Raw genomic sequence first — 24,615 nt, 5'->3', positions numbered from 1 at the left:
ATAAGCCTTCAGTAAAAACAGACAGTTCTAAGCAAAGGAGATACTGTTTTCCCTGTCAATGTGAAAGGCAGAAAATTTAGCCCATATCTTTTACTACCAGCCAGTGTTGAGCTCCTCAGTTTGTAAATGCCCAGCTTGAACCTTTGCAGGACTATGTGGGCACTGTCTGTGAGCTTTCGCTTCCTACAGCAAGTTCTCAGTTTAAAATTGATTATCAGGTTGGCACCTGAAGTCAACAGACATTTTTAGAGCTAGATGCTTGTCACCATCAGTTTCAGCATTTCTCATGCTAGCAGTGAGTGTCATTCTGAGCATGTCTTCTTAGTAGTTGAAAGTGTGACTGTAGTATATGGAAAGGTAAAAACATAGTTCTAAAATAGCTGGCTTGCATGCTGTTAGTAGTGTGGCCTTAGAAGATGCAATTCAGTGCTAGCTGGCTGTAAAATGTGCATCCAACTGGATGCTAAAATGAGCATTTTGCTGGTGCAACTACAGTTATCAATACCTGAACTAATTACAACAAAATGAGTTTTGATGTGCCTACATGAGGAGAAATCCTATCTTTGAAGGCAGCCCCTTTGACCTCAACATACCTTAATATGATTCTCAGGATTGCATGTTGCAATTTTATAAATGAAAGCAATTTTTTTTATAGATTGGGTGAATTTAGAATTCAGTGCCATTGATTTTAGAGGAGACTATTCAGACACAGTAGTTTATTAAACTGAGGAATTGGGAACCAGCTTTTCTATTTGCAACCTCTGATCATTTTAAATCCTGGCCACTGGGTTGCTAAATGGAGGTGGATATTTACATTACATTCTGCTGATCCCCATACCACCTGAAAAGTGGTGTTCAGTCTCTACAATAATGTGTGATGTTGCATTGCTTTGACATATTTCTAGGCATTCTAGAATGTGGTTCTGGTTCTAAATTGCTTAGCAACTGGTTAGATACCACAGCCTCATTGTAGTGTGGTGGAAAGAATTTAATACGTTTTTAATCAGTCATAAAACTGATTGAACAAAGCTGCACTGATATGAGAGAATTTCTGTTGTACAGAGAAACACAATTAGTGTAAATTAGTTTTAAAAGTGCATTCTAGATGTCTTCTTAGTTTGTGTGTGTGCATTCACTCACATGCACACTTGCACGCATACATGCACGCTAGCCTTCCATCAGCATTTCTCTCCTGCTATGTATGTATAATTCATAATCTATGTTGCTGGTGCCAACAAAGCACTTTTTCTGTATTATTTTCTCCAACAGCAGGGTAATGCAGCACTGCTGATGGACTAGAAGGTACTGGTGAGGAAATATAGTAATGGACATGGTGCATTAAAATGTCAAAAGAAAAAAGAAGGAGGCGGAAACGGGGAATAATTTTTTTAAAAAGAATAATAATATAAATAAAACCCAGAACTGTTTTAGGTGTTTTACATCCTAGTGCCTGTCAGTTTTGTGCAGTATTTTCCAGTCTGGCCCTTTTGATCTTGAAACTTGGATTTAAAATTCTAATTGTGATTTTGAAAGCTGCAGTTTTGTAGCAGGAAGTCTTGAAGCGCTCCAGTAAAATTTACCATCTTTAATCCCTGGAGAGAGTATATATTTTCCATTGTTTTCCCTTTTCCCCTTAAGCTTGGAGGTGCTGTTCTTCTCTGCTGGGAAGTTCGGTGGAGTGCAGGAAGGTTAAGTACTCATTCAAGTTTCTTTGCTTATTCAAACCAGGCTACTTCTAGATGAAAGGCTGCCAGCTGTGAAATCCCCAGAGTAAACTAGGCTAAGATAGGACTGGTAGCCATAATTGGAGCCAGCGCCTGCGTTATCTGTTGCCTTTGAAATAAGCCCCTGGCAAGAAAGGCTCTTTCTGCTGGGTCTTTTATTTAACATTCAGTCACACGGAAGGAGTTGCCCCTGTTGAAATTCAGGCCATTCACAGTTCTTTAGGATCCAGCTGTCTGGTCATTTCCCCTCTGCTCTGTTCCTCCAAATCACAGATTTCCTTCAGAGATCTTGATGGGTCACCCTGAAATGAGCCCCACTTTGCTTTCAATTAGTGCTGTTCTAATTTCCTGGTGGTACTTTCAGACCATGAAATTTGGATTCCAAAATAAAGTCCATGTGTAGTTTCAGGAGGATGAAGTGGTTTAGCTTTTTGGCCTAAATGATTGTATTGTCTGTGTGAACCCCAAATATTCCAGTGCTGGCTCTACCTGGGGCTGGAGGAGATGCAGTAATAGCTGGAATATCTTCTTCCCATGCTAAGCTTCTCTGTGATTTGAGGGGTTAAAAGTCCAAATACTAATGCTTACTGTAACTGTAATTTCTAAGGAAGCTATTAACCAGTATTGACATATTTCTCTTCTAAAGGACCCATGCTTCTTCCCTCTTCATGAGAAATAGTCATTTGTATCAAGCTCATTTTTTTATTTCTTTTTTTTCTTTTCCTCATATTTTGCTTTTCAAAGCAGAATCATATATGAGTTTTTTCTATAATGTATTAGGAGGGAGGAAGTTCAGCTCAGCTTATATGTATTTATTATTGTAAGGGGAAAGCTAGAAATCTGTGATTATTTTATTTAAATGAAGATGCATTTTATGGATCAGCTCAAAAATTGCTGATAAAATCATGTCAAGATTGGAAGAAACTTTACATGCTGAGCTAACCAAAGCCGTTTCTTGTGGGAGACTAGGAGAAATACATTTTTATCTGGAATTTTGCTTTACTAAAAGGTAAATCCATCATTTTGGAGCCCTGGTTGTCACCATGCTGCAGAGCTCTTGCAGGCAACCAGTGATTTGGGGAGGCATTTTCTTCTTCTTTGGACTCATCAATCAAGTCGACTGCTGTATGCTGTTCATGCCATTAGAGATTAACCACAGACCTCAAGAGTCCTACTCTTTTCCTCCTTCAGAGAGTAACCATTCTTAAATTGTGAAAGCAGGAGTGTGTTGGGAAGGAAGCGTGATTTTTTAGTCATGAATGAGAATTTTCACTTACCTTAGAGACACTTCTAATTCGATTATTATTTTGTCAAAATTATTTTTGGCTTGATTTGGTTGTTTAGGAGATTCATTGCCCTCTGTAAAAAGACTAATTATTTTGAAACAAAATTGCAGTGTAGGACTTTGTATAGATTGTTAACATTCTGGGTTGGATGTTACATAGAAATTCTGTACCTTAAAGTATGATCTTTAGGGCATTAAGAATGCTGTACTTCATTAATTGATATTGTATAAAGTTAAAGAGTAGGGGAGGACCTTAGATTGAGTACTCTTTCTTGGGTGACAAAAACTATTTCAGATGAGGGAACAGTTTTCACAATCTGTCAGAAGATCTACTAGTTTAAATCACAGAAGTGTTTAGAAAAAAAAAAAAAAAGCCTAAACAAAATAAGAGAATAGCCATCTGTTTAATGGGACTCATGAAGAAAGCTAATTCTGTGACTGCGCTGTGTGATTTGGCACATAACACTGTGCAAGTACAGGATTGTGATTGAACAGCCTAAGATTTTTGTGACAGAATGGGAGAGACATAAAAAATGACAGGAGGGTTTCAGGTTTTAAAGGGGGTTTAAGGTTTTAGGTTCTTTTACAAGGGTGGTATTTGAGAGAAAAATAATTTTTTTTTTTTTTTAACAATGCTGCCCAGGGAAATATGAGTGGGAAAAGCCCTTCAGTTTGTTGATGAGTTCAGATGGGAGCACCAATTCTAGCTGGACATATAAATAGCTTTGTAAGAATCATATTAGATAATAACCTAACAGCATGAGATTTTGTTAATGATGGCTGGCAATCTTAGTAACACGTTAAATACCTGTTGCAGTGGCCACAGTAGGTTTCAGGCATCTGAAACAAAGATGAAGAAAAGAGGCAACTGAAATCATGCTGACATGTGCACTACATTGCTCTTGTGCAACTGTCTAGTGTGCCAAAGAGCCGAGACTGATGGTAACAGTGCTGGTAATAATATCAATAAACATGTAACTGCTCCAGGCCATTGGGCAAAGATAGGTGAGTGAAAATATGTCTGCTGGAAAATCCCTCTGGAGAGCTTCTTCACCATGCTGATGCACATGCACAGTTGCATTCAGCATGCTGCTGTCAGCCAGATGACATTTTACTATGAAAAAATACATTGCAGAGCTGGCATGAAATGATCAGGTTTTTATTAGATTTTCGGTTGGTTGCTAGCACAGTGCATTCCAAGGTGCTCAAAAGCAGCGTGAGGATGTGACTGAACATGGTAAAAAGGTGGTGGGAGACAGCATCCCCAGGTGGAAGATGAGGGAGCTTAGGGGTAAAACCTCTCCCAAGACAGTGTCCCACCAGAGGAAAATGAGTTAGTGAAACACAAAGTGTGTCCTTAGTTTCCTGTAGCTTTTTAGCACCACACTTCGGTGACCTTCTGGTTCATGTGCTGGGAACACACTCTTGCCACTTTCAAGTAATCTTTCTGGGAGAGAGTTCATAGGGCCTTTCAACTTTTTAATACAGCTATTTATAAACATGCACAAAAATAGAAGGTGCATAGTGAGAGTCATATGAGTCATTCCCATTTTGATATCAAGTTGCACCAGGATAAATCACCCTTCTTGACATTCTGGTTCAGATTGACAACATCATGCCATACAGGGCAGATTTCTTTTTTTTTTCCTTATAAACCCAGTTCATGCAATGCTTCTGCTTGCTGAACAGATTAAAGCAGGCCTCTTTTGTGCATCACACACTCCACTTGTGCTAAGAGATGTATCCCCTCAGTGCTCAGATACCATGTCTGAAGGGGACAGTTGTGCAAGCAGTTGCTGTTAGAGCTACTGTACAAATTCATGCATGGGGAAGGTAGACAGAGGTCACCAAGAATGGATCTCTGATGGGTTTTCAAGCCATTTGACTTGGCCCACTTTTCAGTTGTTCTGTGTTTTTTGTCACACAGCTTTATAATTGTATTTATCCAGTACAGGTTACATGGAGTACCAAGATCTTAGTTTGTTCTTACGCAAATAAATTCAAATATGGAGGTGTTGCTGCACTTCTAAGAATGCTGTGCAATAAAGGCATTTCAGGGGTTCCCTGTGGGTTTGAAGGCTGGTGATCAAATGCTACGATCACCATGAAATTCAGACCAAAACTACTTTAGTTAACACAAAGGGAACTTTATAAAAAAAAATCAAATGGCTGCAATTTAAAAACAAGCAAACAAACAAACAAAACCCTACAGTATTTCCCTATGACTAAATGCTTTTCAGTCACACACCTTTCTGTCACTAGGATCAAATGAAGTTAAGGATTTTTTTTTAATAGGCTTGTGCTGTGTTTTTCTCACTGTATTCAACTACTTTATTATTCTTCTGGCCATATTTTAGATCTAGATTATTAATCTTGGATCTCTTCCTCAGTTTTTATTATCTGTAAAATGGGGTAGAGGGAGTTATTCTGATCCCAGCATGCATTCAGCTGTGCAAATGTTGGGTAGTTTTGTTGTTATTAGCATTATTACTTGTGAATTACACATGCCTCTTATGTTGCTCCTCCAGAATTTGATGTGGTGTGACCCTCCTGTTTTGTTGGGCTTTAAATGACTACAAAGTAGGTAGCCCATTGGACAGATGTTCTCACTGAAAAAATGGTTAATGTGACGACAACAGCTTGTAAACAAACAATAGGTTTTTGTGGCTGTTTTTCTGAGTGGCTCAACATTGAATCAGTGTGGTAGGAACAACTACTTTTTAAGTTTCTCCCCCCTTCTGGATTGGTTTTTAAATGCAACCGATAGAGATGATGCTAAAGGCACAAGTATTTGTGTAAATCAGAAGAAAAATATTTAGAAAGGCTATTTCTGTTAGTCCTTTTAAAAGTAACTTGCACAATAATTTTTGGATCAGCCAGACGAAGAAATGAGGCAGTGTACTTGATCCAACTGCAGTGGATTACAAGGCAATTTGCACTATCACATAATTACAGTGTTAAAATTATTCCCCCATTTCAGCATTGCCATTTAGGCATGGTTGTTGAGAACAGTTTTGTGTTAGTTCTGTGTACCTCCTGTCAGCAGACACGTACACACACACACACACACACCCCTCAGTACAAATCCGGATGCTTTTTCGTTGATGTTTCCCAGTGTTTTGTTGGTGTTAGTGTAGAGCTTTGGCCTCCCATTTTCACTCAAGTAGATATGCACAAGTGTAAAATATTCTTTCTTTCTAACCTGAAAAATGGCAAAAAGTCTTATGGCAGACCTAACACCTGTCACATCAGCAGCTTTTGTGGCTGTTTTTCTGAAACTTTGTTATTACAATCAGTGACCTTCCCTACTGAACAGAGGAGGACATGTAAGTCCAGGTTAGTATACTTACAGTAGCAGCTAACAAGAAGATACTTTGCTCCCACATATAGTGATGTTAAATTCATTTGTTTTATTCACATGGGAACTGCCTTCAATGCCATTTTAGAGCTGCTCAAGCCAATATTCAGGCTTCATTTGTCTAGCCCTTTGCTAAGAGTGCTATGAACCTCCAGGCAGAACAAAGTAAGCAATGTTGGGGTTTATTTTCCCTTGCTCTCTTTTCCCTCTTTCAGTTCTCCCATATCCACTGACAGTTGAAATGGTTTCACTTCTCCAAGGAAGCCCATAATGTAGCAAGAAGGAAAATGCATAACAAAAGAGCATATGTATCTGCCTGCATACGTGTAAATTCTCCAGGGAGAAAGCATTCACAGGTCTCACTCCTGAATTACTCTCATTATAATAACCCATTTGGTGTCAAAGTGTGACAGATTATAAGCGCTTAAGGCTAGTCCCAGCTCAAGACAGATTTAAATAAAGTACTTCTGGTTATTGTGCAGGTCAGTGTGTTTAAATAACAACCCCCCAAATCATACTTTGACATTTAAAAGAGAGAGGAAATACTGTCACGCTGCAGACCTGGCACAGATAAGCACAGGGCAATTTGGTCAGTACACTGTGATTTGTGAGTGCAGCCTAACACAGTCATTTTCACAGTTTGTAATCAAGTAGCCAACTTAGCAGTGTGTCAGCATTAAAAGAAAAAATGTTCTTTTTAAAATGTTTACACAAATTACTCCCCTGAGGTGCTGCAGTGCATTCGCTGCAAAACTGATGTAGGTTAAAGATTGGGAGCAGAAATGGCAAACTTGTGGGCCATTTTTTTTTTTTCACCAGCCAATTGCTCAGGTGGCCAGGTCACAGTAACAGGATAATTTTTCAGGTCCAGCACTTAGGGCAGCATAACTGGGAGAAATCCCTACATTAGGTTCACACTGTGTCAAGTGTCAGGAAGCGCAGTGCCCAAGTGCCTAACAACTGATATGAGTTTGTGACTGCCAGGATTTGTGCAGTGTGACTCAATGCCATCTCTTCCCTGCTTGGCCTGTGTGCCCCATCCCTGTTCTTGTCCCTGTAGCACTGCTCCTTCAGCATATCCCCGTTGTGCAACATTTGGACCGGGGCTCCCCCAGCATTTGGCCAAGGTGGCCACCTCAGAGCCTGGCCCTACCTCGGGTAGCGTGCACAAGCTGAGGGAAGGCACATGTCTGGTAGTACTCTGCTTTGCAAACTTCCCTTTGAATCCCTTCCTTCCTTCAGGCATATCTGGCTAAGGGGCTCCACTTGTGCTGGAGGAACCATAACCTGTGTTTACAGTGGCAGTAGCAGCATTCTGTGTGTTTCTCCCTGCATCTCTGTTTCAACTGCCTTCTTCTGCGCTCTTCTCATCCTCCTTGCCTTAAAAATCTTTGGCGCCTAGTGAGGATGCTTCCAATCCTTTTTCCCTTCTTAATTTCCTTCTACTGTCTCCTTCATTTCCATTTTCTGTGCCCCAAAAGTCTCCTCACCTTCATCACTTCTAGACTCTTCACCTCTGAAACTTCTGTTCCCTGTACATTTACATGTTGGACTTGCCTCTCATGCTTAGGCTGCCACAGGGCTCATTACAGAAGCTGGATCATTTTTCTGACTATATGAAGGGCTTTGCTTTAATGATGTAGATTGAGAGAAAAGCACAAGGCATCAAATGCCTCTTAGGAAATCCACAGAAAGTTTTAGAACTTGATCTCTCTGTACATAGGAACAACCTGAGCTTTGTCACGTTTCCATATGAAGACTTGTGTCTTCATTTCGTGTCTTGTTGAGAAGCATAATCCACTTCTGGCATTGTCCATAGCTAAACCACATACACAGCTGAACTCAACTTTGTAGTGAATTCATATTTTCTCAATAAGAAGAAAGAAGCAAAATGACAGTATAAGTCTTCTATCAGGTGACAAAACTGAGGAGGTACTAAATCACTTATCAAGAAGTATGAAGCACAAGGGCTGTAGAATGACTTCTGTGTAGCAGTTGGAGACAACACATAAACTAATTGAGGATTTCAGGTCCAATTAAAGGAAGGCATTTTAGTACAAGAGACTGCTCAGCAGCTGTGATCACTCATGTGCTCCTATGTATTGTTAGTGCTGTTCTTTCTAACAATTTCTTTGTTGTGCTTTTTAACGATGACCAGATCTTGCATGTCAACTCCTCTTTTTAAATACACAGACTTCTGCATTAGCTCAGAAGACACAATTAGATCTGTTGCTACTTGTTTTGCAGGGAAAAGAGATTAAGTGCAGATTAAGCTTTGGGTAGATTGGAAATGAAGGAAAACAAAAGATCAGAAGAACTTCTTAAAAGGGAATGGTTTGAATTTGAGCAGTTGTATTTTGGACCCAGTAGTACACCAGACTGTCAACAGCACAGTGAAGCTAACAAGCTAAGATCATAGGATCATTCAAGCTGGAAAGGAACCTCAGGAAGTCCAACCTTCTTCTCATCAGGCTCATCTTAGAGCTTAGAGTGTTACCATGTTGTGTCTTCAAAATCTCCAAATGCAGAGATTGCCCACTCCCTTTGGGCCACCAAATCTAGTCTCTCACTGTTTTCACTGGGAAAATGGTTTCCTTGCACCTAGTCTGAACTTAATGTGTTTCCACTCCTGCCCAGTGTGTCTTGTCCCCCGACTATGCCCACTGTGAATAGGCCACTTTTATCTTCTTGCTGACCCCCTTTTAGGTGCTATGGGGCTGCTATAAGTTCCTCTCAAGAGCTATATCTGCCCCAGGCTGAATGAGGCCTCATCTTTAAGCCGTTCCAGGGTGAGTGCTCAAGCCCATGCCATGTAAGGGGTTCTCTGCTCACTCTAGTTTATCATCATCTTTTCTTTTCTGGGGATGTAAAACTGAACATGATACTCTAGATGGAGTCTAGTGGGTGCTGAGGAAGGAGGGGATGATCAGTTTCTTCCATCTCCCAACTCTGCACCTTGTCACTCAGCCCAGGATGTTGTTGGCTCTCTTTGCTCCCAGGGCAGCCTGCTGGCTTGTGCCCAGCTCCGTCTGCCAAGATGCCCAGGGACTTTCCAGCAAAGCTGCTCCCTCTAGTCAAGTCCCAGCTGGCACCACTGCAGGGAGCTCATCCTTCCCAGGTGCAGGACTTGTCTCTGTTGCACTTGTCCCTGTTGACTTTTACAAGGTTCCTGTCAGCACATTCCTCCAACTTGACCAGGTCCCCTGAGGTGGCAGCCCTTTCCTCAGGCATAACAATCATCTCTGGCATTATGTATTGCCAAATTGTCAACTGAGTAAATAAACCATAGAAAGAAAGCAGATTCCTCCCGTCCACTTTAAATCTCTTACAATTGCTGAACTCTTGAAGATCTGCTTGTAGCAGTAGAGCAGAAAAAAAAATTTGTAGGCTTAGGTATTGCGTTTAAATTGCATTATCCCAAATTTGTGTTGGCCTGGCTTCTTTTTCTTCTAAATGGGAGAAAAATACATTATCTGGGATCAAGGTATTGCAAGAGCAGATACTCTAGTTCATACACAATGCAGGGTTTCTCTGACCAATACATTTTCTAACATGTTGCCTGCATGCAGAAATGTCAGATGCTGAGATTTCCTTCATTCCCTTGGAGGGTAACTGTATCTCACCATGAAGACATCTTTTCATTATACTAAACTTAAATGTATCTTTCCTTAATTTCCTCCTATTATTCCTAATGGCACCATCCCTGAGCATCCCAGCTCTTGGTGTTTATGTGGCAAATACTGCAAAATTGTATACTTCACTGGGTTTGTACTGCTATAAAATTCATAGCCGCCCAGTTGAATTTTTGCCATTAGATGTCACTACGTGTACAGCAGACTGTTTTTAAAGGCTTGATTTTTATTTAGCATCCCGGAAAAATGGAGGAGGGAATTGGGAGATGTAGGAGAGAGTCCAGTGCTGTAGTATGTTGGATATGCCTTAACTAAAAGCAGCACAGAAGGAAACGTAAGATTTTTGACTTAACTCCAACAACCAACAGATGATGCTGTGACCTTAAGCATATATAAATATGTTTAGCAGCTGCTGTGTAACATATTTATAAGTGTTTAGTGACCTGGAGGTTAATCAAAATGAGTTTGGTGATCTCAGCTCAGTTCTTAATGGACTCCACTTCATATTATAGCACTGATGCAGCACAATTTGTCACAGTCGGCAGTCTTTACTCAAAGGAGGCCTACTGTGGAGTGAGAATTAAAGGCTGAAGTAATACCTGATTATTTCTCCCTAAAGAAACTTTCCATTCCAAGCCATCATAGAGCAGAATAATATGTGGAGGAGCTCTGTACTGCTCACTGCACCCAATCTCAGAATAAAACAGCATTTACTCTGACAGGATGTCCTTTCAGTGTTACTGAATTAGCTCACTCGTGCTGCGGTCGGGGCTTGGATAGGGGGCCGGGAAAGGACAAAGTCCTGCCAGGGATGGTGCTGAGTCTTTTCACTTGCTGGGCTCTTTCCAGAGATGGAGAGCTGTGTTGGTTCCAAGTGCAGCATTACATAGGAGGATAAAAGGGAAAGGTGAAATTTCAGAATTAGGTTCTGCCATTCAGGTTCTTCTGGGTGCAGAAGCAATTTTTTTAGACTTCAGTTGTTTTCTTGCTGTCCTGTCCAAAGCCAATATATTCTTTTTATTTAATTTCCACTCTCCATCTAAACTGGAAAGAGTTTCCTACTTCTTGATTTAAAGCTGTTGTACAGCAGTATGCTTGCATGAGCTGCAATTGAGATTGATGTCCATAGTGGGTAACATGAAATAGGTTGTACCTCAATTTGAGACAATGAACAGCCCCACGGTTTACAAGATAGACATGCTACAGGAAGTAATACTACTGAAATATTAGTAGGTAAGGACCAATTTCACCTTACCTGCAAGGTGTGTGTCTCCTGTGTATTTTTAAAGTAAAAGAAGGACATTAAAGAGATAGATACCTGTAGAGACTTGCCTTTTCCAGGATCCTAGCCTTACTCCATAAAAGAACCTCTCAAAATCCATTACTTCATTTTTAAAGTATGAAAATACACTTGCACATTTTTTTTCATCTTCACTAGTAACTTTACCAGTACAGAAAGGATCTTGCTTATCCAGCATAGAAAGCATTTTTCAGCTAACTGCATTTGCTGAAACATAGCAATTTTCAGCTAAAAGTGGGGGGGGATGTTTAAGATACAGTATTTACATAAGAAAAGCTTGATTGTGTGACTGAAATAATTTAAAGTTTTTGCCAAATGGTTCTGCTCTCCTCTTTTCCCTTTGTAATTTTCCCTTGGAGCATTGCACCACTGTGCATTTTAAATCTTTTCCCTCCACTTCTCGTTGCAAGCTTCATCTGGGAAATGACATTGTATGGCAGTTATCTCCTTCATATCAAAAGAAAGCCTCTGCCTCTTTGCAAGAGTGAAGAAAAGTTTGTCTTCAGAGAGCAAAGGACAAAACTGACTTGGAAAAAGATGCTTTATTTAGATAACACATTCTCTTTTCCTTTGAAGAAATTCAGAATGTGTCAAGAAAAATTAGGCCAAATAGTGCTTTAATAGTCTTCCTTCTGTACCTCCTAAAAAAGAAATCTGTTTCTACCAATTGTGTTAAGAATCTGCCATGAGTTTGGAGAATACAAGAAGCCATTGAAGTTACCCAGGGTTCTTGATTTAGGGTCTTTTTGTATTTTTTTATTTCAATACTTTATAATAATTACAAGTAGAATTTCTACCAAAACTCTCATCTTGCTACCTGGACATTCAGCTTTCCCTTCCTGTAGGATGAAATTAAGTGTTTCATTTTTTGTAAGGGAATAAAAGTTGACAGGTACTAAAGCTGTGTAAAAGGGTGGTTGCTTTCTTGTTTCTTTTATTTGCAAAAGCAGCAGAAATGTACAGGGGACACACTGAAGAAAGTGGTCTGAGTTTTGTATTTTCCTATGTATTTTCCTATGAATATACAAGTAAGTATTTTTTCCATGTGTTTTTATTCATATGTATGATTTTATACGTATAAGTATTACTTATATACATATGATAATACATGCAGTCTTCAACTATACTAAGAAAAGGTAGGTAATTGTTTTAGGTATTGAAAGAGTAAAAGGTTGTTTTTGTAGTTGAATCATGTATTACATTGGGTTATCATGCTTACTTGGATTGGATTGGAAAATTAGATTATTTTCTTCCTTGTGCCTCAGTTTGTCTATAGAATTCAACAGATCAGGTACCAAGCATACTTAGATACTTCTTAGAACTTAAAAGTAGGTAAGTTCTAGACTTTCCAAATACTTGGTCTGAACATGTGGAGAATTATGCAAGAGCTTCATTTAAGGCAGTTTTTGTGACAAATTTAAGTCTTGATTATAAAAGCATTATACAAGTATGGAATTAAATTTCAAAAGCAGCATAGTTCTGCTGAGGTTTCTTGTTTCAATGGAGTGGAATATGTATGGAGTTTTTTGAAAGAGTGGACATAGATGACACATACAGATGAACATCATTCAACACAAATACAGATGCAGGAATCAGAAACTGAGCCTATGGTACCCATTTTTCTTCTGGTCATTTCACTGTTTATTTAACTCTGGCTAAAGGTGAGGATTGCTATTACATGGTCAAAATAGTAAGAATGATGATGCACTGGATATTTTTTTTATGCCGATGCTAGATTCTAATTTTGATTCCTAATCACATTATTGTCTACTCATAGGGTATATAATGTGAACTGTATTTTTCTTCTGATTGATAGTGACGTAGGAAGACTCAGTATACCTCTCTTGAAATTAGTCTTCAGACCAATTCTATTTCACATATATGATAATTAGCTCAAGACTAACTCAAAGCTCCTCACGTAGGTAAAATTAACTAATTGCTTGCTTTCTCCTTACAAACAATAGGTGATGTGCTCTGTGACAAACCACAGCACCTTCAGCAATGAGGTCTGTAATGAGATATTGTATGTGTGCTTTCCTCTCCTAGGCAAGGCAATTTTCCTGCCATGAATCAGAGCGGCATTATGGGATCCAGCTCCCCCTACACTCAGCCGATGAACAACAGCTCTGGTCTGATGAACCCACAGGCTCCTCCTTACAGCATGGCACCCAACATGGTGAACAGTTCAACAGGTAATGGTGAGTAACCTTCCAGCAGTGACCTTCCTCCATAAACCTGCTTAACTCTATCAGCCCCAGGCTGGTGGCAGAGGAACATTCTTCTTCATTTGATTCACCCCTTTTGGGTAGTTTGGAGTGATTTGAAATTAGGCTAAGTTACTCACTTTTTTTTTTTGTACAGTAACTGATACATGTTTCAGTAAGTCCTTCTGCACAGCACATAGATGAGTACAGTGTTTTGTACAGTTCCAGCATCACTCGGACTCAGCTTGACGTAGGTGTTGACTAGCAAGTATATGTAATTTTGTGTGTATGTGTCTGCAAAAAAGAGGAGACCAGCTTCTTGTTCTAAGAGGTTGCTTTTGTTTTTCAGCATTTTACTTGCTAAGGTTGCAATTTCAGATATTTAGTGTGGTAGTCATTTAAAAAAAGATATGTGCACTTGCTCTAACTTGAAGATGCTGTAAGTTGAACACTTAACATAATTATTTTGTTTGGAAAAAACAGGCCATGTTTACTATTTCCAAAGTTTATACAGGGTTTCCTCATTTACTTAAGTATCAGTATATAAAATCTTACCATTACTTTCTTTTGAAAAAAAAAAAAATTATCATAGCTTTCTTTTGCCAAAAAAGAAAATAAGTGTATTCAATATAGCTCCTGGATTTATCCTTCATATCATGACTTAAGAGTTCAGAATTGCTTGTAGCTTTGTATGTGACTCTGAAGACAGGTAAATACAGTTCTGCACAAACGTGCTTCATGGTCCATATTCAGCTTGAATTCCTAACAATTATCCCCCTTCAAGATAATATTTCAGCGAAGATCAATTCTTTGATTGGGCTGTGTTTGGATGGAGTTTCAATGACCCTGAAGCAGATCCTCCCAAGTACTTATTCCAGTCATGGAGTTTCTGTGCATGCTTTACTGATTACATTATCCCTTTCAGAAGGGTTGGGGGTTTTGAAGTTTTTTCTGAAAGCTGAATAGGTTGTGCTAAGGTAATATGATGTTGTTTTGTAGTTGTTTTTGTTTCTACTTTTGTTTGTTTCTTAAGAAATGCCTTACTACCTAAGTTGTGTCTTACCAAGAACTAGGATTTTCACATCTTTTTCTCTACCCCTCTTAGCCTGTATGATTCTTTCATCCTTTGCATATTTCCCTGTCTTTTCTCCCTGCCAATTCTATATGTTCTGCCTTCTTTGGAAGAAAATGGCGACAGTGAGATGCTAGTGTCTAGTATGTCCAGAGAGTTTCTTTCCTCTACACAGGAGCTGCTGACACACTGAATAGTGTCTTATATTTCAAGATCATTTTGTTAGCATTTTAGTTAGCAGAAAAAAGGAAGCTGCTAATCAGTAAGATTTTTAAAACAGAGAGAAATTAACTAACAAAAAAAAGAAAAAAAAAAGCACTTTTTCCAGTGTTGGCCTGGAAGCTATTGGCTAGCCCAGACTGCACACTGCACCATCTGGATGAAGAGGGACAAGCTATTGAAAAGAGCATTAGATAATAGCTTGCTTTTTCCCCACCAGAGCTGTCCCAGGTAATATTATGTTTTGTTTGTGTAGTTATGTGTTTTGTCTGGCTTGCTGAAATAAAATTACTTCTGAGCATTGAAACTGTGCTATAAATTCTGTTTTGCTATTAGCAGAAGTAATTTTTCCACCCTTTTCCGTTGGCCCCCAGAGCTGCAAAAATAACCAACAGCAAACAGATGGCAGAGTGCCCTGCCTAAGAAGATTTATGTATTCCTAAGGAATAACCAGTTTAACGGAAGATTCACAGAGGTTTTTTTGTTCAGATAATTCAGCCATTCGTTATTTCATACAGTGGAAATCTGTTCAATGCAAGACCATTTATCCTAGCAGTCTTTTGTATGGGGTAGTCATACTCTTTTTATTGTGTTATGCATTCTGAAATATTGGATTTTTAATAATTTAAACATTTATCAGGGTTTTTTCTGCCAGTGCATTTGTGAGGTTTTCTTTTGTTCCAGCTTTATTAATTCAGAGATTATCCAATGGAAAGTAAGTATGAGATGAACTAGAGGAGTTCAGTGCACCTCTTTCAGTCTGTGTGGGAGCAGACACGCACATAGAATTGCTTTACAGGCCTCCAAGAGACACTGTTGGGGAGGAGATGGGGAGATGGACACACACAACACCAAAAAGAGAAAATTAGATGTGAATACACTGCTGAGTGCACATGCTGTGGGAATGCTTAATTTTCCCCTATCCAGACTCATGCTTCTGTTTGCGTCCAAAAAATGGAAGCTTAAGACAAGTGTAAATACAGTACTTTTAATGATAGTTCCATGAGCTGGAGGTGCACTTCAGGGTCAGTTCTGGCCCTAAATTTGATGAGGTGGAGAACCTACAGGTGATACCCATTTAGGGGCTTGAAAACAGGATTTTTTGTGGTTGGAAGAGCAATTCAGCTCTGTGGCTCCTTAGCTCTCCCTTCCTCCCTGCCCCATTAGCGTAAAATCCCACATCTGTCAAATAAACCAGGGTTCAGTCAATGTGGAGCACCAAAACCAAGTGCAGCTGAGTGATTGCTGCTGGAGTGAAGGCCTTGGTTAACTTGGTCACCCACACTGAGCATCAACAACTGTGGTTTCAGTTAGGGGCCAATGAAAAACTAAAATGAGCAATAAGAAGTTAGTTTCTTCCTTGTCTGGGTTTTGAAGGGTGCAGTTTTGTTGCCTGTTGTGAGGAAGGCAGGTTTATTTCAACAAAATTTCATTTCAATAAAATGCACTTTTAGGTTTTACTCTAAAGTAGGAGATTGCTGATAACTGATGCAATTGTTCTCATATGGTGTTGGAGCTTCAGTACAGCTGTGTCTAACACTGGTTTTGTCACCCATTTTTAGTAGTGTTTATAACTCCTCATTACCAGTTGATCCTTTTGTCTTTGTGTTTTTTTAATTAATGTCACAATTGAAAGGAAAATCATGCTGCAGTTATGCATCCTGATACTTCAACAGTGACTGTGGATCAAACAGCAGATCACCAGCCTCTGCTGATGCAGAGTGGTTTAGGAACACAGAAATTACAAGATCAAAGAAGACAGATTCTTCTAATAGAGTATTCCATCCATAACAATAACAAAAGCTTCAGGAAAAAAGTGTCAGAATCCCTTCACAATTACAGAACAAGCTGACATTCAGAAAATTTGTATAACTGCTGCTGTCCTTTTATTGTATGATTTCACATTACCCGTATATATTTTATACTTCTTCCCCCTATTTTTCAAATTCCAGAATGCTTACTTTCCCCCTATCTGAACTCATCCTTCTTCTTGGGTCAAAAAAATGGAAGCTTAAGACTTAATTTTCAAATTTCAGCTTTAAAAATGCATATAATAAACAGGAAATTTGCAACTCCCAATATAGCTCATGCTGTGAGCTTTGTTAATTCTAGTGAAAATTATCTTTCAAAATAAGCAATATGAGGTCTGTATCTCATAGGTTTCTATATTGTTCTTGCATAGAAACTGGCATTCACAGTCTCTGCTACCTCTGGAGATGAACAAACTAATAAAAAGGCATTAATCGCCTTACTGTTCAAGTATACTGAAACCGAAACCTTTCTTTTTCTGGGTATTATTATTCCCAATTAACTTTTAACGTCATACTATTTTACATAAAATGTGGAATTTTAGGCAAAATTATTTGCACAAAAAGAATTAAAGGGACACTCTTTAAAATAATACTCAAAATCATACATATGCTCTGTATTTGACTTGGTATTTATTTGGATGAACCTCTAACAGGAAAAACAATATTTATGCAGGTGACATATTTTTTAGAAACTTTATTTGGTTTTTTTTGTTTTGCAGCTTGGTTGCATTTTTCTGAAAAATAGATACCTCAATTTATTTCAGGGTTTTGTTTTTTTCCTCTAATGGATATATTTGTAGGAGCTATTAATGCACATTTAGATAAACTTTCTGAGGTTGTCAGTAGGTGGTAACAGCAGAAGTGTCCCATCACCTACACTCCAAAGAAGTGATGCCCATTTTCCTGTAAATCAAGCCAGTACCTGCATAGGAGATGCCCACATCCCAAACTGCTTGTATTTGTCATTCCTTGGACAACACTTGTCAGCAGAAAGGCAGTGTGGCACTGAGATACCTGGTGGCTCAATCATCCTTTTCAGATTAGATCCCCAACCACCTTGGGCTGCACATATCCACAAAGCTGGAGGATCATTCATGGCAGGACACTGGGCAGTGCTGTTGTCCCTCTTCTGTGCTTTCAGTGGGCATCAAAGCAGTGGGGATCCTCTCATCAGCTCCACAGCCATTGATTCACTGCTTTTCTCTCTTTTTTGCAGAGGGACAGTGCAAGGGTTGGAAGGGAGAGAGGAATGTGTTACAAAGGAGGGAGTATTCTGTTCTGTAGAGCATGATTTGTTATCACACTAGCAATAAAGAGAAAAACAATGTTTGTATATTGCTGCTTCTACAGTATTTCATCATCTTCTGGGACTGGTAGCGCAGCCTTTAGCAAAAAAGAATTCTTTGCTGCAGTTTTACTCTTGTCAATATCTGCCTTTGAGTACATTAAATTCAGTGTGGAATAGTTAATTCAGGACCTTGACCTATACTTGCTTTTTGAAATCATTCTAGCTCTTAAATTCTTATAATAAGCCAGAGGCTAGTACTTGAAACCTATTCACAGTACGCCACAACACTTCTAGAGTCAAGATTTCCCTGTTATCCTCCTCTCTACAATGTTTTCTCCTTTGGTCTTCACTTCACAGGCAGAATTATTAGTACCTGTGTAGAAAAAGACTGTGTCTTATTTTAGCAGTTTCGTGACAATAACAGTATTTCACTGCTCAGAAAGGGTCAAAACAATGTTCTCGCTGTACCGCTTAGCTAAAAAAAGTGAAAGAATGTCTTCTCGCAAATCGCTGGAGAGTATGTTTGCAAGAAGTTACGAAACAGCATTTCAACAGCAGATAGAAAAATAGCTGTGGAAACATATTGGGTAAAAGCTATAGGGAAAATAGACAGCCTTGCAGTTTGCCAGTAAAATGCTTGCAGTTCTTCTCTTATAGGTAGAAAGAAAGAAATTATGAACTAAATAATTTAGAACAAAAAGTGAAACAGAATTTGGGTAGCCTTTTTTTTTTCCATAATTGTCTCCAATTCCTGATAGTTACATTTGCATATGCCAGCAAGAAATAATCAAAAGCCAAAATGAACCTGTATTTTTACATTTCTCAGCATGACTAAGCGAGTGAGAATGTGTATTACAATCTGCAGACTGGAGTTACTAGCCCTTTATATGAGGTGTTAACTTAAACCCCTCTGGAAGAGAGATTTCATAAGGGAGTTCTGATGGAACTTTCCTGTTCCTGGAAACAGGACTACCAGAAGTGAACACAATTTTTAAATTCTTTGTAATAGCAGTATGATGTGCCAACTAGATAAAAGTGAGATATCAGTAGAGGATTTAGCTGTGCAGAATTCTGGTGAAGAAGTGTGATTATTAACTTTGCTTTGTTTGACCTCTCTAAAATTGCTTTATAGGGGAAGGGTCAGCTTTGCTTGCTTTGAAACTAAAACCCAAGACTTCTTTTTTAGCACTTTCACAGCATGAAATGTGTTAACTGTTAAAATGGATTTTGTATAACAGTTCTTCATCCCGGTTTGAAACCCACTGTGGCATATATCTGACCATTTTGTACATTTTTTTTTTTTAAATCTCTGAAAGAAAAATAACTATTTTTTTAATTGTGAATTCAAAACTAGAACATGTTAGGCTGCCATCCTTCACTTGAGAATGGTCACAAGCTGCCCCAGCTCCTCAAGCAGAATGTAAGGGCAAAATGCATACAAATCAAATGCTTAGTGGATGCTGACTTCCCAGTAGCATGTTGACTGGCTGTTTTGTTGAGATTTCACACACACATAAAAATAACAGCATTTTTAGCTGATCCAAATAGATTTTTCTCTGCAGCTGCATCACTTGTAAAAGGCTTTTTGTTCCAATTCTTGAAGTCTGAAGTATTGCAAGTATTTTTTATTTTTTTTTTAAATCTCAATTATGATTTATGTGTTGTGATGACTTTAAGGGCTTGATTGGGCTACAAATGTGCTTTGAAAAAACAAGAAAATGTGCCCATGAAAAACACCGGCAGTTCAAAGCTGAATATTGAGCATACAGTTGTAAACTCACATGGCACATGGCCGGGTAGGTTTTTTTGGCAGAGCCAGAGTCTCAACCTGCAGTGATGCTAAAGATATTAGCAAATTAGCACTGCAAAGCTTGCCAGCGTACTCACTAGAGTCCTGCTCATGCTCTCACTGCTGTAATTAAAACTAATTATTTTCTAAAACATAGTAATACATGAATATGTGCAATAATCATTTTGTAGTGGGCAATCTGTGAAGTATTTTTAAAGCTTCTTTTCCCCCTCGTATCTTTGGCTCGCTGTGTGGTGTGCCTGCTGCCTGGTGCAAGCCAGCACTGTCATTTTGCAAGAGCCATGCTACTCTGGTAAAGACAATGATCCTGTACCGAGTCTTACATTTTTACATTTGGGATATATATTTTTTATTTTTTATTGTCTTTTAGGTTATTCTGTATGGGTTTTTTTTTACCTCATATCCTTTGAAAGAAGGGCATAAGGGGGATTAAAAAGAAAGGGAAGGTAATCCAGTCTTCCACAAATGCTGTTCACATGGTTTTCAGCAGGCAAAGAATTGCCTGGTGTCTTGCTGCTGTTTTCTGGTCATTTGCATTGATTCAGTGTCATGGCACCTCCTAGCATCTACTCTGCCCAATATTTTCTGTCTATTTGTCTGAATGTTTCTTCGTGTACCTTTCTAGAAATCCAAGAACCCAGCAGCTCTGCAGCAGTAATACTATACTTGGCATTTGAATCTTCAAATAAAAAAAAACCCTTAAACTCCTTTCACCCCTGGGAAGCAGCTCTATGCCATTATCAGAGAAAGACATTTGTGTGTTCGTTATAGTCCCACCTCATTTTGGCAGGAGGAAGAAGCTGAGTGCTGGTTCTCCAACAGAGCACAGTTTACAGCTTGTAATTCTGTAGTTAAGGCTCACAGTGGCTGAGCCATTCATATTGAAGTCGGTAGGGGCAGGAATTATCTGCTGGACACCAATCTTAATACAGATGTAATTGGAAAATGCAAGTTTTTCCTTGGATTTAACATGGCAAGCAGAACATGCATTGTTTTCATTTACATTTGTCTATTGCTAAAGGGAGAGTGCAGTAATTAAAATAGACTTGTAGGATTAAAATTTAACTTGTAGTGTTAAAATGTTGTGGACAAACACAGAGATTGTTGAAGAGCACCAGCAGCATGAAGAATGAATTCTACTCTGTTAAGTGGTGGTTGTTGCATGGTGCTTGTATTCTTTTCTTGTTTGTTCTCCTTTGTTTCCTCAATTCAACTGAAGAGGTTTCCAGGTTTCCGGATGCTAGAATAACAGGACAGAGGTGGGAAAACCTCTCCTTCATGTGGCGCCACAACCATGCAGCAGGAAGCGTGTTTTTGCCTACAGAGCCAAACACAGTCATGCTTAACTGTTTCTCCTGTTTTCGATTAGCACCTATGGGTCTTGCAGATATGATGACACCTGGTGAGTCCAAACTTCCCCTTCCTCTCAAAGCAGATGGCAAAGAAGAAGGAGCCCCCCAGCCCGAGAGCAAGTCAAAGGTATTTACCATCTTCCGCACGTGGTGTTGGTTCCGCCCGCAGAAGTCTGCTGTGTTGTCCTTCATCTCCTGGTTTTGTCCTACCCATTTCTGTTCTTTCCTGCATGCCTTTCCATTCATGTGCAATCTCTTTGTTTCTTTGTTTCTTTTTTTTTCTTTTTCTTTTTTTTCTTTTTCTTTTTTTTTTTTTTCTTCATTGTGTGGATCTGAAAGTTACTAGTTCTTACGGCATTTTAACTTGCGGGGGCAAAGCATCCCAAGCCAAAAGTTGCGTGGGTATTTGGCTGTGCCAGGTGGGTGGGAAAGAAGGGTCTTGCCTGGTTTCAATCCTTGCAGCCATTTTTCTCTGCCTTCAGTTAAAGCTTCCTATTTTGGCCGCAGCAGCGACATACTTCAATATTTTGCTTTCATACCTTATTTGATTAAATAAGGTGAACAGCTTGTTTTTGTTTCTTTCTTTCATAATGGGAAACCCATGCTTAGCATTTCATGTGCGCTTGAAGTAAGCATGGTGGCTTAGTTACTTTAGCCAAGCATCCAGCAAACTTTCCAAATTATACTAATTCACAATGTTGTTTTAATACCTTTTATATATATATATAAATATATTTATATATGTGTGTGTTTTCTGTATGTGTCTCTCTGTTTATATATATTTTATATATAAAAGTTGGTCAGTCTGTTAAACTGGATGTATTTTTTTTTGTTTTTAATAAAGTTTGCCCTGCCTTTGTCATATTTTTTTTTTTGTATTCCTCTACCACAGGATAGCTACAGCTCTCAGGGTATTTCTCAGCCCCCAACCCCAGGCAACCTGCCAGTCCCTTCCCCAATGTCCCCAAGCTCTGCTAGCATCTCCTCATTTCATGGAGATGAAAGTGATAGCATTAGCAGCCCAGGCTGGCCAAAGACTCCATCAAGCCCTGTAAGTGGCTCTGGTTATTTTGGTTTTTGTTTATTTTTTGTAATTAATTATATTTTAATGCTTGCTTGTTTGTTCTGTAAATTCCTTTTCTTTATTATTTATCCACTAAACAGTTTTCTTTCTTTATAACACTGGGTACAAATTCTGCTCTCGGACACATGACTGTAAGTTCCACTGCCTGGCTTCAGTGGGGCCTGAGCATGCTTATCCAAGGGCAAAATTTGTCCCAACAGTACTTTGAAATAAGAAAGAGTAAAATTGTGTGCATCATGTGAGTGTGCTGTCTGGTAAAACAGCAGTTGTTGTGAAGAAAACATCCTTCCTGTAATGCATCAGCTTCCAAGCATGCCAACTGTGTTGTTAAGAAAAATTCCATTTCTGTTCCTGGGCCCAAACTCCTTCACATAACTGACTTCACTCTGGTTACTGCACTTGTCTTTACTAGGATTATTTAGGGAAAAAAAAAAAAAACAAAACAAAAAACAAAATGAGAAATCTTCTCCCCTACTGAAACAAATACCCATGAAAAGTCAAATTATAGACTCAGCATCACAAAAAAGTTGCCGTTTATATTTTTGAAACATTTTTAATTTTGAATTGTGTATTTGGAAATACAGCCATTAGACTGTCAAGGCACAGTCTAAACCAAAATTGTTTCTGATTTTGCTTCATTTGGTTATTTTGAAATAACCCAGACATTGAGCTGAAAAAAGACCCTGATGCATGTACATTTTTAGAAAACTATTTTATAGATGAGTAATGTTTAATCATTCTCATACAGGTTGTAAAGAAAAACCTGAGACAGATGTGTGGAGCTAAAATCAGATTTCATCATTTATCTTTTTATCTATATATATGCACACATCTAGAAAATCTGTATGCATATATGGAAAAGAGAATGCAGATGTAAGACAATCTTTGGGGAGCAAATGTCCATCTGGTCATTTTTGCTTTGTTTGTTTTTTTTTTTATAATTAGGAATATATATGTTGTTCCTCTCTTTTTATCAAAAGTGGAAATGATCGTAATTTCTCTGTAGAAAAATAATGTAACATTCTTGTGCAGAATATAAAGGGGGTTTTCCCCAGTGTTAAAGTGCACTTAAGTTAGCAATAATTCCTTGGTAACAGTTTCTTCAAAGTGTTATGTTAAAGAGCATGTCTCAGGGCAAGCAGAGGAAGGCCAGTTAGAGGGGAAGAGATCTAACTATCCAAAACCCAGACATTTACAGAATCCCCTGAGCAAGGGGGCAGCATGGCATGAAATGTACCACTTAAATCTTTGGATTTTGATTTGACAGCAACTTTGACTCTCAGAAGGCAGCTGATGTTAACTGTTCCCACAAGGTCTCATCTTTTTCTTACAAGCATTTGTGAAAGGGTGACACCAAAAATTCTGTTAGTTTTCTTTGTAGTAATGTTTGGGGTATTACTTGTTTGGGCAGTTTTCTGGAGGAAAGCAAGAGAGTTATTGCAATGCATTCCTGAGCTCATTGCATAAACTGCATAGCAAATCCTGGAGTCATTATGAACATAGGCAGAGATTTTTTTGTGTAAATAAAGTATAGATTATTGACAGAGTATAACACTGGAAAAAATAAATGAGGAAAGTTTGCACTTTCAATTTCTTCTGAATGTCCTTCTCTCCAAAAGCTTCAGTTAGACACGGATAAATACAGTGCTTTGGAATGATAGAAAAATAAGTGCTGCAAATGAGCTGATCCCTTTTTACCTATGAAGGCCAGTGGATTAGATAACTTCATCGACTTCAACAGCAGCCTGACGTAGACTGGAACGATTGATTGCAGGCATTTTGTTACACTTGAAAACAGCCTGAATTGGTTCATTAAATCCCAAAGCCGCTTCATGTGCTACAACTTCTCCATTCCAGTAGAGGATAAAAGCAGGGGTGAATGGTCTCTCATTCACTTCAAGGTACCCCTGTGATACTACTAAGTGGATCCTCTCTTTCATCTGTTTCGTGTGGAAGGGAGGCATGAGAAAATTGGGAGAAAGAAATGTTGAACATTAGGTTTTGAGGCCTCTTTGGGTATGCCAGGAAAAGGACACTTCTGCTATGCCAGTTTTGCATATAAGTGCATCCCTGATAGTGGTGAGATAGTTCTAAAATTCTCTAAATAGACATTTCAAGTGTGGGTGTAAATTATACAAGGTCACTGCCACATGAGTTAAATAGTAGGTTAGGAAAACCCCATAAAATGCTTTTCACTGTCCATAGATAACCCATGAGCATGACATTGAATACACCTGGACAGTACTACACCTCCATGGTGCTAGCCAGGAGGGGTCTCCAGAGTCCTTCAAGAGAAAATCTTGACAAAGGAATGTGTCCTGCACAAGCCTCTGCCAGGGATTGGACTTAGGCAGTTTTAGCTGCCTGTGTATGCACACTCTGTCCTGTAGTAAAAGAGGTCTGTGTAACACATGTAATATTGGCAAATTCTTCGTTAAAGTCAGGGAAGGGAAGAGTAGATAACTGTATAAATATA

The 24,615-nt window shown here is 38.8% G+C and overlaps 1 protein-coding gene across 4 annotated transcripts in view; it reads left to right on the top strand.

Annotated features, from left to right (window-relative positions):
- ARID1B (AT-rich interaction domain 1B) overlaps positions 1-24,615 on the top strand; it is a 326,152-nt gene that overhangs the window by 270,497 nt on the left and 31,040 nt on the right. For 2 of the 4 annotated variants that reach the window (XM_088052482.1, XM_088052484.1), the window contains 3 exons: positions 13,346-13,491; positions 21,073-21,182; positions 21,948-22,106. In XM_088052482.1, the coding sequence (XP_087908608.1) occupies positions 13,346-13,491; positions 21,073-21,182; positions 21,948-22,106 (415 nt within the window). Of the gene's footprint in view, positions 1-13,345; positions 13,498-21,072; positions 21,183-21,947; positions 22,107-24,615 lie in introns of all 4 variants that reach the window. The other 2 variants (XM_088052481.1, XM_088052483.1) reach the window with 1 other exon arrangement.

This window comes from Pseudopodoces humilis, chromosome 3 (assembly GCF_049639895.1).
Source record: "Pseudopodoces humilis isolate 2021_Gansu_Grassland_sample_001 chromosome 3, ASM4963989v1, whole genome shotgun sequence".
NCBI lineage: Eukaryota > Metazoa > Chordata > Aves > Passeriformes > Paridae > Pseudopodoces > Pseudopodoces humilis.
This window is presented reverse-complemented; position numbering and strand designations above follow the sequence as displayed.